We start from the raw sequence: 16,887 nt of genomic DNA, 5'->3' as shown, positions 1-16,887 counted from the left end.
GATCCTGTGCCCCATTCACATGACTGTATTTTGTGGTTCCGTAACTATCCGCAATTGTATTGCATAATGGTATTTAATAGAATGTTTTCTTGGCTTTGATAGGTGATTCCTCAGGCAAGCCCGACAGGAGTGGAGGGGTAGGGAGTAAGCGCGCACACCAAAGCTGCTGCTATAACACCTTTTATATGCTCATATGATGTTGTGACTATTTCACAACACCAATAGGTAAGAGACCATTCACATATCATCACCAAGAGTGCTTGTATTTACTACACTATATTGGCGCTCAGTGTCTCTCCCATTTTATGTTTTCTTGGGATAGCCTCAGTCCTCTGATATCTGTGGATGTTAACTGTGTGTGCCAAAACAATTTGCTGCAGGTCTAAATTCCCAGGGAGGGTCAACACACTACTAGATGGATGTTTCTAATAATGTTACCATTTAGTGTATATTAATCAAACTATTCAATCTTGTTTTTACTATTTTATATTATTGAACATACTTTCTACAATACTACCTATGCAGGACTTTAAAATTAAAGACAAACCTTCACCACCTCACCTAACGCCATCTTTTTTCATCATTCAATTGGCACTGCTGTACTGACTTAAGTACAATTAGAATTTTTCTGTAGCCTCCTCCATTCTTGAGCAATTAGTGCTGTATGTTTCAGAACCCAATATACTAATTAGGCTTTTCACTTTAGGCTTATGCTGTCTTAGCCAATCTAGGACTGTCCACCTGACAAAGGTCCTAATTAGAATATTTGGTGCTAATGATAACCAACTGCTTAGGAATGGTAGAGGTAGAGAAAAAGACAATCTACTTGTGGTGCTGCTGTTACAGTTGCAAAATAAAAAATAAATAAATAAAAATAAAAGGAAAAAATAGAAGATGCAAACACTGGAAAGAAATTCACTAACCTTGCAAGACTGTTGATGCATGTTGAAAGCTGTAACAATGCCTTCAGTCACCTCTCGTCCTGATCGCTCCACTAAATATTCTGCCAGTCTATGTGCTAGGAAGCTTTTCCCTGTCCCACTTGGACCAGACAACAGCAGTCGTCTATGCTTAAGCAACAAGCTAACATAGTGCTGAAGCATTGGTTTGGGGATTAGTGACTCAAAGACAAGAAGGTCAACACATCTCTCCTTCAAACCTGAGTAGAGACATTGCAGAAAGAGAAAAAAACAAAATTATTTTTAGTACTTGTACCATAAATAAACCACCAACCATAGGCTTGACATCCAACCTTTTAAGTATAAAATAATATTTGTAGTGCTACGCAGGTTCCTCGAAGGGAGAGTATCAGGAGCCTGTGTATCTATATCCCTCTTCATATGTCCGAGGCTATATCCACTCACAGAATCCCTTCCTAGACCTAATGTAGCTCCTGGGTCGACTTCATTAACATAATCCTACAAGAAATGATATATAAAATCAATTACAATGAAAGAAACTACTACATTAACATCCAAACATAACTGAAATAAACTACAGAGCTTTGACATAGATAATTACCTTAAAAATTTGGCAAACAGCATCATCCAGACTTTTCCAGTCAGCTTTGTTACTAATTTTCACATAGCCCACAAAGAACTCCTGTTGCTTTAGATCCTGAAATATAAGCAGATGACTAATAAAATGAACCAAATATAAATAAAAATATTGTTGATTACTAGGGTTGAGCCGATCTTGACTCTTCAGGATCGATTTTGAAATCCGATTTCCGATCATTTTTCATTTGAACCCGATCTCGATCCCAATGCAAGTCAATGGGATCTTTTTTAACTAATCGGAGATCGGATTTTAAAAACGATCCTATTCATTACACAGCTGGAATCTAAAAATTGAACGTCTCCCCTCCCAGTACCCGCCCACACTCTCCTAGGCCACAAGCCCTGCCTTCTTCGTAGGTCTGTAACACTAACCTGGGAGGCAGGGACAGCGAGGCAAAGAGGACCGAGAACAGCAGGTACTGGATCAGCGATCTGTGCAGGTAAGTAGCTACTAGAGATGTTAGCTAGTTTCCCATTAGAATGAATGGACGCAGCCGGCGCACAGGGGGTTAAGGCTGTGTGCCGGCTGCATCTATTCATTCCTATGGGACCTAGCTAACATTGTTAGCTTTTCCCACGATGCTTGGCCAGTAGCAAAGCATTGTGGGAAATAATCCTCGGTCTCGATCCCACCTAAAAAGATCGCTCAACCCTACTGATTACAACCAAAAATATTAATTTCCTTCTCATTCGTGCAATAAATAATAGTTTAACAAAAATGTGATTTGTAATGTAGGTAAATAAGATAGACTTACACCTTTAATAATATGCTGTGGTGGTACTCTTACTACAGTACGTAGTGTAACTTCCCGTTGAAGAGAACCATTTACACCTTCCATTGGTGAAATATCTGTAAAAGACTCACAATGTATAAGTTTCAGAAATGTTTACAAATAGGATAATTCATATCTGTAAAATATACAACATAAATGTACTTCTATTTTGCATGGGGAAAAACAGTGGCCATAATTATTATGTGGAGGCACAAAAGGGGATGTTATCACTGTCTAGTGGGCACAAGGGTAGGCTACTAAGAGGAGCACTATTCCTACCTGGGTCCTGAAAGGGACACTACTATCTTTACAGAAACTAAAACAATCACCATTATTGGAAATTCTTCAGACCCTTTCAGTTTTTTTGGGTTTTTTTACGTTGCGTCCTTTTGAAAAATAAAGAATTGATTTGGATTCATCAGACTAGAGAATCTTGTCAGCCAGCTCTAGGATGTGTTCTGGTTGTTTCAAACCTCTTCCATTTAAGGGAAGGCTCATACTAGAGTTTGGGGACTCCATTCCTCTTAAAATAGGCAGAGAGAAAAGAGCTCAGAGGAGGACTTTTATCCGCTGAAAGTAAACAGAATGTATGACAGCAGAGATCTAGAAAACCATGAGTAATTGATACAGAAAATATACTAGAAAATTGGATGACTTTTTTTATACAAACAATTATATTTGCCCCTTAATATTGGTCTGAAACCAGACAACCATAAGTGCAGGAAAAGGTATACTGTTACAAAATAACCATTACTCATCCAGTTAAATGCCTTGTTCCCTGATGATCCTGCAATGATGATATTATGTGCATAATTCACGTGAATGGTGTAGGCTGCAGTGATCACATGTATGATGTATATGACATGATCACTCCAGAACCATCATGGACAGCTGGTAAAGACCAAGGGAGGAGTGAAGGATTTAACCTGGAAAATATTTCTTTTGTTTTTCAAAGCAATTGCTGTACATGCTCACATATCTCAACATCCTGGAAAGTCTCTTTAAAGGGGCTCTATCACTAGGAAAAGTCATTTTTAACTAATCACACCTTTGCATAGCCTTTAGAAAGCCTATTTCACACCTACCTATAGTATGTAGATTGCCTCAGTTGTTTCTGAATAAGTCCGTTTTTATTCATATGCTAATTAGACTGGTGCACGATAGATCATGCACACCTCTCCTATTGTTTTCTATGGGAGACTGCTGTTGCTGATGACTCAGCTTCCTGTTTGCCTCACACACATAGGAGATAATAGGGGAGAGGAGGCTACTGGGAACTTCCTGTACTGGCTGGAAGCTCATTAGCATATTAATAAAACGGACTTATTCAGAGACCACTGAGGCAAGCTACATACTAAAGGTAGGTGTGGAATAGACTTTCTAAAGGCTATGCAAGCATGTGTTTAGATAAAAATGACTTTTCCCAGTGATAGAGCCCATTTAAGTTTATATTATAGAGCAGGGTTACTCAACTGGTGAAGCTGACCAAACCCAGATTGTAAATGCCAGCTGTCCAGACTTCAGTCTATCTAATCTTCTTAATGATATAGGTCCTGAGAAAGACTGATCTCCCAATCACTGTTCCCTTTTGCACTGATGTGTCAAAGTAGCAACAGCAAGGATCAGCATTCATCCCTGCTGGCTACACAGAAGTATCGCAAACATTACTGCTTTGTTGATCCCTGCTGCTTCTATGAAATATCAAAAAAGAGAGCAGTCATAAGATCAGTATTTCTCACAACCACTATCATTATTAAAATACAAGGAGAGAGTTTTATGCAGGCACTATGGAAGCAAATTACTGTGTGTAGTCACTATATGGTGACAAAAAAGGACAAAGGGGGTATGGATGGGACTTCATAACATATGTAAATGTTGGACACTTTCAGCTATTATTCATCTCAGAAGTTCACCTAAGGAAAGCCCCACTTCACGCGTCCTTTATTAAAAGTAGTTGAATACCCCTATTTTAGAGCAATTCTCTGGAACCTATGGTCCATTAACATACTAGAAGTAACTTGACTTCAATGAGTTATACAAAGGCATCGGTATAACTTAATATATGACACCAAACATTTTATATAAGGTCTGCCTCTTGCACACCACCCTTTCATTATATGGTTAATTATCCCATTGATTTCTATGGTGCCAATACATACCAAATAGATCCCAGACCAAACATTCACAGTACTCCTGATAAGTATATACATATAAATAATACCCCCCCCCAAAAAAAAAAAACAAAAAAAACAAAACAAAACAAAAGAAAACAACAAAAAAAACCCCCACAGGTTCATCAAATACACCATTTGATTCAGGAGACCCTATCCTATCGGTGGGGCTGGAATGATATGCTTGATTCCAGTGACAGACTCCCTTTAACCCCTTCCCGCCGATGGCATTTTTTGATTTTCGTTTTTGACTCCCCTCCTTCTAAACCCCATAACTTTTTTATTTCTCCGCTCCCAGAGCCATATGAGGTCTTAATTTTTGCGGGACAAATTTTTCTTCATGATTCCACCATTAATTATTCTGTATAATGTACTGGGAAGCAGGAAAAAACTTCAGAATGGGGTGGATTTGAAGAAAAAATGCATTTCTGCGACTTTCTTACGGGCTTTGGTTTTACGGCGTTCACTGTGCAGCCAAAATGACATGTCCCCTATATTCTGTGTTTCGGTACGGTTCCAGGGATACCAAATTTATATGGTTTTATTTACATTTTGACCCCTAAAAAAAATTCCAAAACTGTGTTAAAAATGTTTTTTTCTAAAAGTCGCCATATTCCGACGGCCGTAACTTTTTTATACGTAAGTGTACGGGGATGCATAGGGCGTCATTTTTGCGGGGCCGGGTGTACTTTTTAGTTCTACCATTTTCGGGAAATTTTATTGCTTTGATCACTTTTTATTCAAATTTTTATCAGAATCAAAACAGTGAAAAAACGGCGGTTTGGCACTTTCGACTATTTTTCCCGCTACAGCGTTTACCGAACAGGAAAAATATTTTTATAGATTTGTAGAGCGGGCAATTTCGGACGCGGGGATAGCTAACATGTATATGTTTCACAGTTTTTAACTACTTTTATATGTGTTCTAGGGAAAGGGGGGTGATTTGAACTTTTAATGCTTTTTATATTTTTTTTAATTTTTTTTTACTTTTTTTTATTTTTTTTTTGCATTTATTAGACCCCCTAGGGGTGTTGAACCCCAGGGGGTTTGATCACTAATGCAATGCATTACAATGCTAATGCATAGCAATGCATTGCAAAAAATCATCCTTTCTTTTGCAGGCTGCATAGACCAGCCTGGAAAAGAGAGGATTTGCAGACAAGCCTGGGAGCCTAATACAGGCTCCCGGCTGTCATGGCAACGGGACGTCGGCTCCAGGAGCCGGCGATCCCAGGCAAAATGGCGACGCCCATGCACCGCCGGGAAAATGGCGCCTCCGGCGCCTTTGACCGCGGCGCCAGAGGGGTTAATGCCTCCGATCGGTCCAGGGACCGATCGGAGGCATGAGAGCTGGTTGTCTACTGCTTAAAGCAGTAGACACCCGGCGGCTATGGCGGCCGCCCGGCTCCCGGGCGGTCGCCATAGTTACAGACCCGACATGCGCCGTACTATTACGGCGCATGTCGGGAAGGGGTTAAAGTGTCAACCCTACCACTCCTCTGGATAGATACTAGAACCATGACTTAAAGGGATTCTATCATTGGGAAAACTCTTTTTTAGCTAAACAAATATTTGCGTAGCCTTTAGAAAAGCTATTCCACATAAATTTTCTTTGTAAATCCGCAAAGCAGTTTTTGAATTAGCCCGCTTTCATTGATATCGTAATTAGCCTCCAGCATGCACCCAGAAGTTTATGTGATTCTCTCTAGAAACTGCTTGTGTAATCTGTACACACAGATTCAGGAGGGGGGGGGAGGCTGCTGTTGCTGACTCATCAGCCTCCCTGCATTAACCTCCACCTATGTACACACAGCACACTGTGCTCACTGAACCTCCGGGTGCACACTGGACGCTAATTAGCATATCAATAAAAGCAGGCTAATTCAGAAACAGCTAGGAAGATTTACAAACAAAAAGTATGTGTGGAATAGCCTTTCTAAAGGCTATGCAAATACTGTATATGCTTAGTTAAAAATGAGTCTTTCCAATGATAGAATCCCTTTAAAGGAATTTTCTGGGGAGAAACTATTTTTTTTAAAGGTCTGTTAGTGCTAATAATGGATTATTAATAGAGATGAGCGAACAGTGTTCTATCGAACTCATGTTCGATCGGATATTAGGCTGTTCGGCATGTTCGAATCGAATCGAACACCGCGTGGTAAAGTGCGCCATTACTCGATTCCCCTCCCACCTTCCCTGGCGCCTTTTTTGCTCCAATAACAGCGCAGGGTAGGTGGGACAGGAACTACGACACCGGTGACGTTGAAAAAAGTAGGCAAAACCCATTGGCTGCCGAAAACATGTGACCTCTAATTAAAAAGAACAGCGACGCCCAGCTTCGCGTCATTCTGAGCTTGCAATTCACCGGGGACGGAGGTTTCCGTCCAGTTAGCTAGGGGATAGATTCTGGGTAGGCAGGGACAGGCTAGGATAGGAAGGAGAAGACAACCAACAGTTCTTATAAGAGCTAAATTCCAGGGAGAAGCTTGTCAGTGTAACGTGGCACTGACAGGCTCAATCGCCGCAACCCAGCTTTCCGCGGATCCAGAATGGAATACACTGTCAGTGTATTCCCGTATACCCGATATATACCCCCGATACCCGTTCCAACGGTGTGCCCCCCCACCTTCACCCCAGAAATACCCTGCAAGTCCCCTAGCAATAGAATTGGGGCTATATACACCCACTATTTTTGCTACTGCCATATAGTGCCATTGTCTCACTGGGAATTCAAAGAATATATTGGGCTTACATATAACTTCAATTCCAGGGAGAAGCTTGTCAGTGTAACGTGGCACTGACGGGCTCAATCGCCGCAACCCAGCTTTCCCAGGATCCTGAATGGAACACACTGACAGTGTATTCCTGTATACCCTATATATACACCCCAAATCCCCGTTCCAACGGTGTGCCCCCCCACCTTCACCTCAGAAATACCCTGCAAGTCCCCTAGCAATAGAATTGGGGCTATATACACCCACAATTTTTGCTACTGGTATATAGTGCCATTGTCTGACTGGGAATTCAAAGAATATATTGGGGTTACGTGCACCCACAATTTTTGCTACTGGTATATAGTGCCATTGTCTCACTGGGAATTCAAAGAATATATGGGGGTTACGTGCACCCACAATTTTTGCTACTGCTATACAGTGCCATTGTCTCACTGGGAATTAAAAGATTATATTGGGGTTATGTGCACCCACAATTTTTGCTACTGCTATACAGTGCCATTGTCTCACTGGGAATTCAAAGATTATATTGGGGTTATGTGCACCCACAATTTTTGCTACTGCTATATAGTGCCAGTTTCTGACTGGTAATTCAAAGAATATATTGGGGTTATGTGCACCCACAATTTTTACTACTGGTATATAGTGCCATTGTCTGACTGGGAATTCAAAGAATATATGGGGGTTACGTGCACCCACAATTTTTACTACTGGTATATAGTGCCATTGTCTGACTGGGAATTCAAAGAATATATGGGGGTTACGTGCACCCACAATTTTTGCTACTGCTATACAGTGCCATTGTCTCACTGGGAATTCAAAGAATATATTGGGGTTATGTGCACCCACAATTTTTACTACTGGTATATAGTGCCATTGTCTCACTGGGAATTCAAAGAATATATGGGGGTTACGTGCACCCACAATTTTTGCTACTGCTATACAGTGCCATTGTCTCACTGGGAATTCAAAGATTATATTGGGGTTATGTGCACCCACAATTTTTGCTACTGCTATATAGTGCCAGTTTCTGACTGGTAATTCAAAGAATATATTGGGGTTATGTGCACCCACAATTTTTACTACTGGTATATAGTGCCATTGTCTGACTGGGAATTCAAAGAATATATGGGGGTTACGTGCACCCACAATTTTTACTACTGGTATATATTGCCATTGTCTGACTGGGAATTCAAAGAATATATGGGGGTTACGTGCACCCACAATTTTTGCTACTGCTATACAGTGCCATTGTCTCACTGGGAATTCAAAGAATATATGGGGGTTACGTGCACCCACAATTTTTGCTACTGCTATACAGTGCCATTGTCTCACTGGGAATTCAAAGAATATATTGGGGTTATGTGCACCCACAATTTTTACTACTGGTATATAGTGCCATTGTCTGACTGGGAATTCAAAGAATATATGGGGGTTACGTGCACCCACAATTTTTACTACTGGTATATATTGCCATTGTCTGACTGGGAATTCAAAGAATATATGGGGGTTACGTGCACCCACAATTTTTGCTACTGCTATACAGTGCCATTGTCTCACTGGGAATTCAAAGAATATATGGGGGTTACGTGCACCCACAATTTTTGCTACTGCTATACAGTGCCATTGTCTCACTGGGAATTCCACAAATAATTTGGGGATTCATTCACCCTACATCTCAGGCTCTTGCCATATTCACCCAGGTTGTCAGTGCTGCACCAGCTCGTTCCCAGACAGTTGGCCCGAAAAACACGTTACCTATATAGAGGATTTGGACAATGAAGACAACATGTTCTAAATCAAATGTCTGCACCTTCTCCAGAATTAAAATAAAGGCAGCGTTTAACTTTCAAATAGCACTGCACAAAGGAAGAGTTTATCAGCTTGTCTCATGACATGCTACTGAAAAGTGTCATTTGTGTATCTTAATGTAAATATAGTTGTATAAGCTTTTTGGGTTTTAGGCACTGCCAAGTTATTTATTACCACCCGCTCCCTTATAATGATGATGACGCCAAAGTCACTGTGGGTGTTCAGAGCTCACAGCTTTGGTTGACATTTGTCTTGCTCTCTGTCGGTACCAGCTGTCTTTTTGGATACCGTAAAGTTATGTTGACTTTATTAACAGCTATAGAAGCTTTAGCCAGGTTGTGACGGTGTGTAACCCTAACAACACTAAGTGGGATACACATTAATAGTCAGTCTATGTACGCTAAACGTATCACTGAAGTAATTTTTTTTCCCTCTCCCCTAATATAAGAAAGGAACAGACATTAGACCTAGACCGGGGTTCGAGGCTTGTAAAAATCCAGTATTATTTGTTCTTCATGATGTGAAATATGTGTTGAAAAGCAACCCAAGATGAAGTCAGCCATGTGTGCCAGTGTGTTACTTGGCATGCCTTTGCTGGCCCCAACTGTAAGGGTCACTCTCCATTTCCTCCATTTTCCACTCCCCTTCACACCATTTGTGGTGAAGCAATGGGATGCACTGAAGTGCACCCTCTAGCCTCGTGTGGGACAGGGACATCAGATGCCACTCCAACCCCCTCGTCTTCCTCCGCCAGCCAACGGTGCGAAGATGAGAGGAGTGTGCTCTGAATGTTTTCTGCCTAGCAGAGGCTAGTTCTCACTTACGAAAATGGCCCCACTTTGACCTGTATATCAGGCACAATGGTGTAGGTTTCAAAGAAACATGGCACCAACAAGTTGGAAAACGTGGGCCATGCGTGGACCGTGTTTGAGTCTGGCAAGCTCCAGATCTGCTACCAGGTTCCAGCCATTATCACAGGCGCAAAAATGCCAGGCCCCAGGTGTAGCAGGGAAAAAAAAAATGCCATCTCAGCCAGGATGGCATCCCTGACCTCGGAGGCACTGTGCTGTCTGTCCCCCAAGCTGATCAGTTTCAGCACGGCCTGCTGACATCTCCCCATGCCAGTGTTACAGTGTTTTCCGCTAGTAGCTGGGGTGGAGGTTGCAGCATCGTAGGGTTTCAGTCTACTCCTGCCATGAATTTTGGCCTGGGAGAGGAGATAGGCCACCCCAGTTTGCACCCGGGGAACAGACTCCACCACATTCACCCTGCCTGTCATTAAAGATAAGAACTGCAGCATCCCTGACCACAGGCGCTTGTCCATGTGTCGGTGGTCAAGTGGACCTTGCAGCAAAGCGCAGAGCTCTGGGCCCGACTGATGTTATGGGACACATGCAGGCGCAAGGCAGGGACAGAACACCAAGAGAAGTAGTAACGGCTAGGCCCAGCATAGGGAGGTGCCCCAGCTGCCATCTGCTGACGGAAGGCCTGGGTCTCCAGAAGCATAAACAAACACCAACATCTCCAGGGCCAGCAGTTTATCGATGAGGCTGTTAAAGGCTTGGGCATGGGGGTGGGTTGTGTTGTACTTCTGCCTGCAATGAAAAGCTTGGGAAATGTGGAGTGGCTGAGAAGAGGCGCATGATGGTGCAGGCCAAAAGGGCGCATGAGGGTGAACTCCCCAATGTGTCAGAGATAGGTGTGTAGGTGTCTTTGCATCATATACTTGCACCATATTTGGCTTTGGAAGTTAATTTTGTGCCAAAAAGTGGTTAAGACAGCGATCCCTCAGCTACTCCCGTTACACTGTCTAGTGAAATTACCATCTTTGGAAGTGGACCACCACTTGTAAGATCCCAAAGGAAGCAGGCAAGAGATGTGCAGTGCAGAAAAAAAGATGAGAAAATAAGTGTAGGCTGTAGAGCACAGAGGGATCGGAGAGGACAGAGCTGGTGTCGGCCAGGTATTCCCACAACATGCGCCTATACTTGTCCCTCCTGGTGACACTAGGCCCCTGAGAGGCAGTAATTTGTCCAGGGGGGCCATTAACGTGTTCCAGACCTAGGAATAAGTCTTCCAACAGGGTAGAGTTTTGCATGTCTTTGCTTCTACCCACTGTTCTTGCTGCTTAGCTTCCCTCCACATCTACACTGCTTTCACCCCTAAACATCACCCCAGTTTATGCCTTTGTTTCTACCCTGTTTTTTTTGTTGAATTAGCTTCCCTCCACATCTACACTGCTTTAGCCCCTAAACATCACCCCAGTTTATGCCTTTGTTTCTACCCTGTTTTTTTTGTTGAATTAGCTTCCCTCCACATCTACACTGCTTTAGCCCCTAAACATCACCCCAGTTTATGCCTTTGCTTCTACCCAGGTTTTTTGTTGATTTAGCTTCCCTCTACATCTACACTGCTTTAGCCCCTAGACATTACCCCTGTCCATGTGGGGTCGGTGGCCTCGTCATCCACCAACTCCTCTTCCAATTGCGCACTGGCCCCTTACTGCAAACCGCACATGACCACAGCTTGCCCTGATGGCAACTGTGTCTCATGATCCCCACTTAGGTCCAGACAAGTCGGTGGCGGGTCCAAAACCCCAAAATTGGAAGGAAATGGCAGATGCTGCAGTATTTCTAACACCTGTTCCTGGTGCTCGGGCCTGGTCTGTGTTGTACCCTGCACCCTGCTTAACGCAGCTGCCATATCCGAAGTTGTGCTGAGCGCATGCTAATGTTTCGTGTCCAGTGCAATGGATGGGATGGGATTTCACATAAGTCTGCCACCCATGGCCACTCATGGTTGAGCAACTGAGGGAGTTGACTTTGACGAACCCGAGGGTTTTGGAGTTGGAACTACATCAAAGGTCTGTGCTGCTCACACACTCTGCTCAACACATGATATGTTTAGTGCCAGCAGTGTGGAGACGTCGCACAACAGCCGTTGTTCCAGCAGGTACAGGCGTTGTAGGAGTGCATAGAGGCTAGCAGCGGCAACTATAGACTTTAAAAACTATCCGCACAAGCGCCACACTTTCACCAGTAGCTCAGGAACATTGGGGGACCTTTTTCAAAAGATTAGCAGCAATGAGTTAAAAACGTGGCCCAGGCATGGAATATGTTGCAGGCTGCCAAGCTACAGAGCCAATCCCAGGTTACGGCCATTATCACACATGACAACATGCCTGGGCCCAGGTGCAGTGGCAAAAACCACATTGCCGTCTCATCGAGGATGGCATGACTCACTTTGTAGGCAGTGTGCTGTCTGGCCCCCAAGCTGATGAGCTTCAGCACGGCCCGCTGACGTCTCCCCACACCAGTGTTGCAGTTTCCAGCTCGTAGCTGGGGTCAATTTAACAGCGGAGGAGGGTGGTGTTTCAGCCCTCCTCCCAGGAATGTTGTGTGGGGAGACAAGTCAGGCCACCACATTTTGCGACCCGGTCCACGCCTCAACTACATTCAACCACTGTGCCCAAATTGAAAGGTAGCGTCCCTGTCCGCATGCACTTGTCCATTCGTAACTGGTCACATGGAACTTTAGGGCTAAGCGCTGAATTTAGGGACCGCCTCATGTTTGGGGGAAAGTGCTGGTGTGGACGGCACAGTGCGGTGGCGCAGTAGACACTCTGCCCAAAAAGGGCAGAGTGTCCCCCAGCCGGGATTCCAACATCTCCTGGGCCAGATTTCTTGAGATGAGGCCGTTGAAGCCTTGGGCATGTGGGTGGGTTGCGCTGTACTTTAGCATGAAATGAAAGGCTTGGGAGATGGGGAGTTGCTGGGAAGAGGCGCATGATGGCGCGGGCAAAAGGAGAAATGGCAGGAAAAGGTGAGGATAAGGGTGAACTCCCCAAAGTGTCAGAGGCAGATGTGGAGGTGTCCTGGCTGCTGGTCTGGACTGCAGCGCCAGCCCTGTCAACAGTGGGAGAGGCAGTGGCCGCCAGGCCAAACGACGATTATCCTGCGCTTGCTCTCACCCGCTGAGCCCAGGGCTTGCCTTCCAAATGATGGCACCCGCAAGAGGTGGTGAGATTCCTCTCCGCAGATCTCCAAACCATCTTGGACTTGCAAATTGCACTAAATTTGTCATGTAACTGACATGTATATGATGAGTCTATCCATTGTCTGTTCATTTTGGTGAAAGTCAGCCTGTCAGCTGACAGACAGCTGTGCTTGTCAGTGATGATGCCACCGGCTGCTTGTACCCCCAGTTTTTGCTGCTTAGCTTGCCTCCACATCCACACTGCTTTTGCCCCTACACATCACCCCTATCCATGCCTGTGCCTCTAGCCATAAGTCTGCCACCCATGGAAACTCATGGTGCAGAAAGTGAGGGAGCTGACTCTGAGGAACCCTTGGGTTTTGTAGCTGGTACTCCATCAAAGGTCTCTGCTGCTCACACACCCTGCTGAACATACGGTATCTAGGGTTAGAGCGTGTGGTGACCTCGCACAACAGTAGGTGCTTCAGGCAGATGTAGGCCTTGCTGGAGTGTATTGCGGCTAGCTCCAGGTACTGTAGACTTGGGAAAGTGGGTGTCCAAGTGCCGCACTTTCACCCTTAGCTCAGCTAATTTGGGGTATGTTTTTAAAAATCATTGCACCACTACATTGAACACGTGGGCCAGGCATGGAACGTGTTGGAGGCTGGCAAGCTCCAGAGCCCTCCAACAAGACAAAAAAGCCTGGCCCCAGGGGCAACGGGGATAAACAAATTGCCATCTCATCCAGGATGGCATCCCTGACCTCAGAGGCAGTGTGCTGTCCGTCTCCCAAGCTGATGAGCTTCAGCCCAGCCTGCTGACGTCTCCCCACACCAGTGTTGCAGCGTTTTCAGCTCGTAGCTGGGGTCAATCTAACAGCGGAGGAGGAGGAGGGTGGTGTTTCAGCCCTCCTCCCAGGAATGTTTTGTGGGGAGACAAGTCAGGAAAATTCTTGAAACGGGAGAGTTTTGCATCTTTGCCCTTGCTGCCTATGGACATCCCTTTGCCTCTAGCCACCATTTTCCCTGCTTTGCTTGCCTCCACATCCACACTGCTTTTGCCCCTAGACATCACCCCAGTCCATGCCTTAGCTTGTACCCCCAGTTTTTCCTGCTTAGCTTGCCTCCACATCCACACTGCTTTTGCCCCTAGACATCACCCCAGTCTATGCCTTAGCTTGTACCCCCAGTTTTTCCTGCTTAGCTTGCCTCCACATCCACACTGCTTTTGCCCCTAGACATCATCCCTATCCATGCCTCTGCCCCTAGCCATAACTCTGCCACCTCTGGAAACTCATGGTGCAGAAACTTTGGGAGCTGACTTTGAGGAACCCTTGGGTTTTGTAGATGGAACTCCATCAAAGGTCTGTGCAGCTCACACACCCTGCTCAAGATCGTCCTCTGGAGTGCATCGCCAGCACTGTGAGCAGAGGCAGTGGCATGAACGGCGGGCGACGTTTGTCCTGCCGTTGCTGCCTGCCACTGATTCCATTGCTTGGATTCCAAATGACGGTGCATTGAAGTGGTGGACAGGTTGCTCTTCTCAGGGCCCCTACTCGATTTCGAGAGGCAAATTGTGTAGACGACACTATATCTGTCCTCGGCGCATTCCTTGAAAAAACTCTACACCTTCAAGAAACGTGCCCTCGATGGGGGAGTTTTTCTGGGCTGGGTACAAAAGGGAACATCTTCGGACATTCCGGGTCTGGCCTGGCTTCGGCAAAGCAGCTGACCTCTGCCTCTGGACATGTCTCTGCCTCTAGCTACCCTTTTTGGTGCTGCACCTGCCTCAACATCCACACTACTTTCCCAGCTTGACATCCGCCTTGTCCAGGTGGGGTCGGTGTCCTCGTCGTCCACCACCTCCTCTTCCAACTCCTGTCTCGCCTCCTCCTCCTGCACAATGCGCATGTCAACTGGCTGCCCTGACAGCAACTGCGTCTCATCGTCGTCGATGAGGGTGGGTTGCTGGTCATCCGCCACCAAATCGACCGGAGATGGAATGGAGGAGACTCTAGTGTTTGAGCATCTGAACACAGATACTCGTCTGTTAGGTCCGTGGAATCGCGAAATGGAGGGGCAGGTTGCAGTACAGTCAAAGGAAGGGAGAACAGCTCTGGGGAGCAGGGACAGTTGGGGTTATTGTTCTGGGAAGATTGGGAATTTTGGGTGGAAGGAGGACAAGACTGTTGGGTAAGAGGAGGTAGAGGCTGACTGGCTGGTGGACAATGTGCTTTAAGCGTTATCCGACAGCCATTGCAAGACCTGTTCCTGGTTCTCGGGCCTACTAATCTTTGTACCATTCAGCCTAGTTAATGTGGAACTTTTGTGCAAAGCGCAGAACTTAGGGCCCGCCTGATGTTAAGGGACACACGCTGGTACAAGGCTCAACTCACCCTAAGTGCCAAAAACACTGCTGGTGCAAGGCTCTACTCATGCCAAGGGCCTCAATCTCTGCTGGTAGCTCAGCTTAAGGTCCTGTAACTTTGTTTGGAAGGGCTCATGTTAAGGGCTAGAAAAGTGAATTTTGGAAGGTCTTACCACATCACACACACACACACACACACACACACACTCAAAATGACAGTTAAGGGTGAGGGCTTTTGGAATTCCCATTGCCTATTCCATTTGTGGTTGTCATGGGGAACGTGATTTAAAGGGGTGGTTGTTACTGTTTGTTGAGCTTAAATTGGGGTTTGTGTCCATCCATTTGGGGAGTAAAGAAGGTTTCCAGGTATTTTCCCACTTTGATAGAGGTTTTTTTGAATGTGGAAAGTGTGTAGTTGTTAGACAGTGATGTTGGGGTAATAGAGGGTCTTTGGTGTGTTAGATGCCCCCAGACATGCTTCCCCTGCTGTCCCAGTGTCATTCCAGAGGTGTTGGCATCATTTCCTGGGGTGTCATAGTGGACTTGGTGACCCTCCAGACACGGATTTGGGTTTCCCCCTTAACGAGTATCTGTTCCCCATAGACTATAATGGGGTTCGAAACCCGTTCGAACACACGAACATTGAGCGGCTGTTCGAATCGAATTTCGAACATTTTAGTGTTCGCTCATCTCTAATTATTAAGTATACCCATATACCTTTAGCAGTGTTTGGAGTGATTTCTCTGGGTGTCTCTGGTTGCTGCTGGCATTGTCTAGCTTTGTTTACAAGGTGCTAGCTTCCTGCTGTGCAGCTTCCTGTGTAGCTTCTACACTAGTTCCCTCTCGATCAGCTGCCCCCTCCTCTCTCATTCCATTAAACCCCTTTCCTGTCTCTCTAGTCTAGCGATCCCACCAATTACTAGCCTCTTCCATGTCTCTCAAGTCTAGCGATCCCGCCCATTCCTAGTCCCTCCCAACTTCTCCTTCTCTCTAGCCTAGTGATCCCATCTATTGCTAGCCCCTACCACCCTCCCCACATCTCCCTATCTAACCTATTCCGCCCACTACTATCAGAGAGAAGGACCACTCCAAGGATATGGGTAATTATTAGAGATGAGCGAACAGTAAAATGTTCGAGGTTCGATATTCGTTTCGAGTAGCACCTCAATATTCGACTACTCGAATCGAATATCGAACCTTATTATAGTTTATGGGGGGAAAAAATGCTCGTTTCAGGGGTAGGCAACGTTCGATCAAATTATACTTACCAAATCCACGAGTGAGGGTCGGGCTGGATCCTCTGAGAAGTCTTCTCCTTGCAGCGTCCCCGCGGCATCTTCCGGCTCTGAATTCACTCTGCCAAGCATCGGGCCTGGGCAGAGCCGAATGCGCATGCCCGCACTACAAGCGGACATGCGCAGTCGGCTCTGCCTAGGCCCGATGCCTGGCAGAGTGAATTCAGAGCCGGAAGACGCCGCGGGGAAGCTGCACGGAGAAG

At 45.4% G+C, this 16,887-nt stretch overlaps 1 protein-coding gene across 1 annotated transcript in view; it reads right to left on the bottom strand.

Annotated features, from left to right (window-relative positions):
- NAV1 (neuron navigator 1) overlaps positions 1-16,887 on the bottom strand; it is a 173,581-nt gene that overhangs the window by 37,324 nt on the left and 119,370 nt on the right. The window contains exons 21-24 of the mRNA XM_075264238.1: positions 2,315-2,409; positions 1,522-1,617; positions 1,253-1,418; positions 924-1,159 (exon numbers count right to left, since the gene is read on the bottom strand). Of these exons, the coding sequence (XP_075120339.1) occupies positions 924-1,159; positions 1,253-1,418; positions 1,522-1,617; positions 2,315-2,409 (593 nt within the window). The remainder of the gene's footprint in view (positions 1-923; positions 1,160-1,252; positions 1,419-1,521; positions 1,618-2,314; positions 2,410-16,887) is intronic.

Source organism: Leptodactylus fuscus, chromosome 2 (assembly GCF_031893055.1).
Source record: "Leptodactylus fuscus isolate aLepFus1 chromosome 2, aLepFus1.hap2, whole genome shotgun sequence".
Lineage (NCBI taxonomy): Eukaryota > Metazoa > Chordata > Amphibia > Anura > Leptodactylidae > Leptodactylus > Leptodactylus fuscus.
This window is presented reverse-complemented; position numbering and strand designations above follow the sequence as displayed.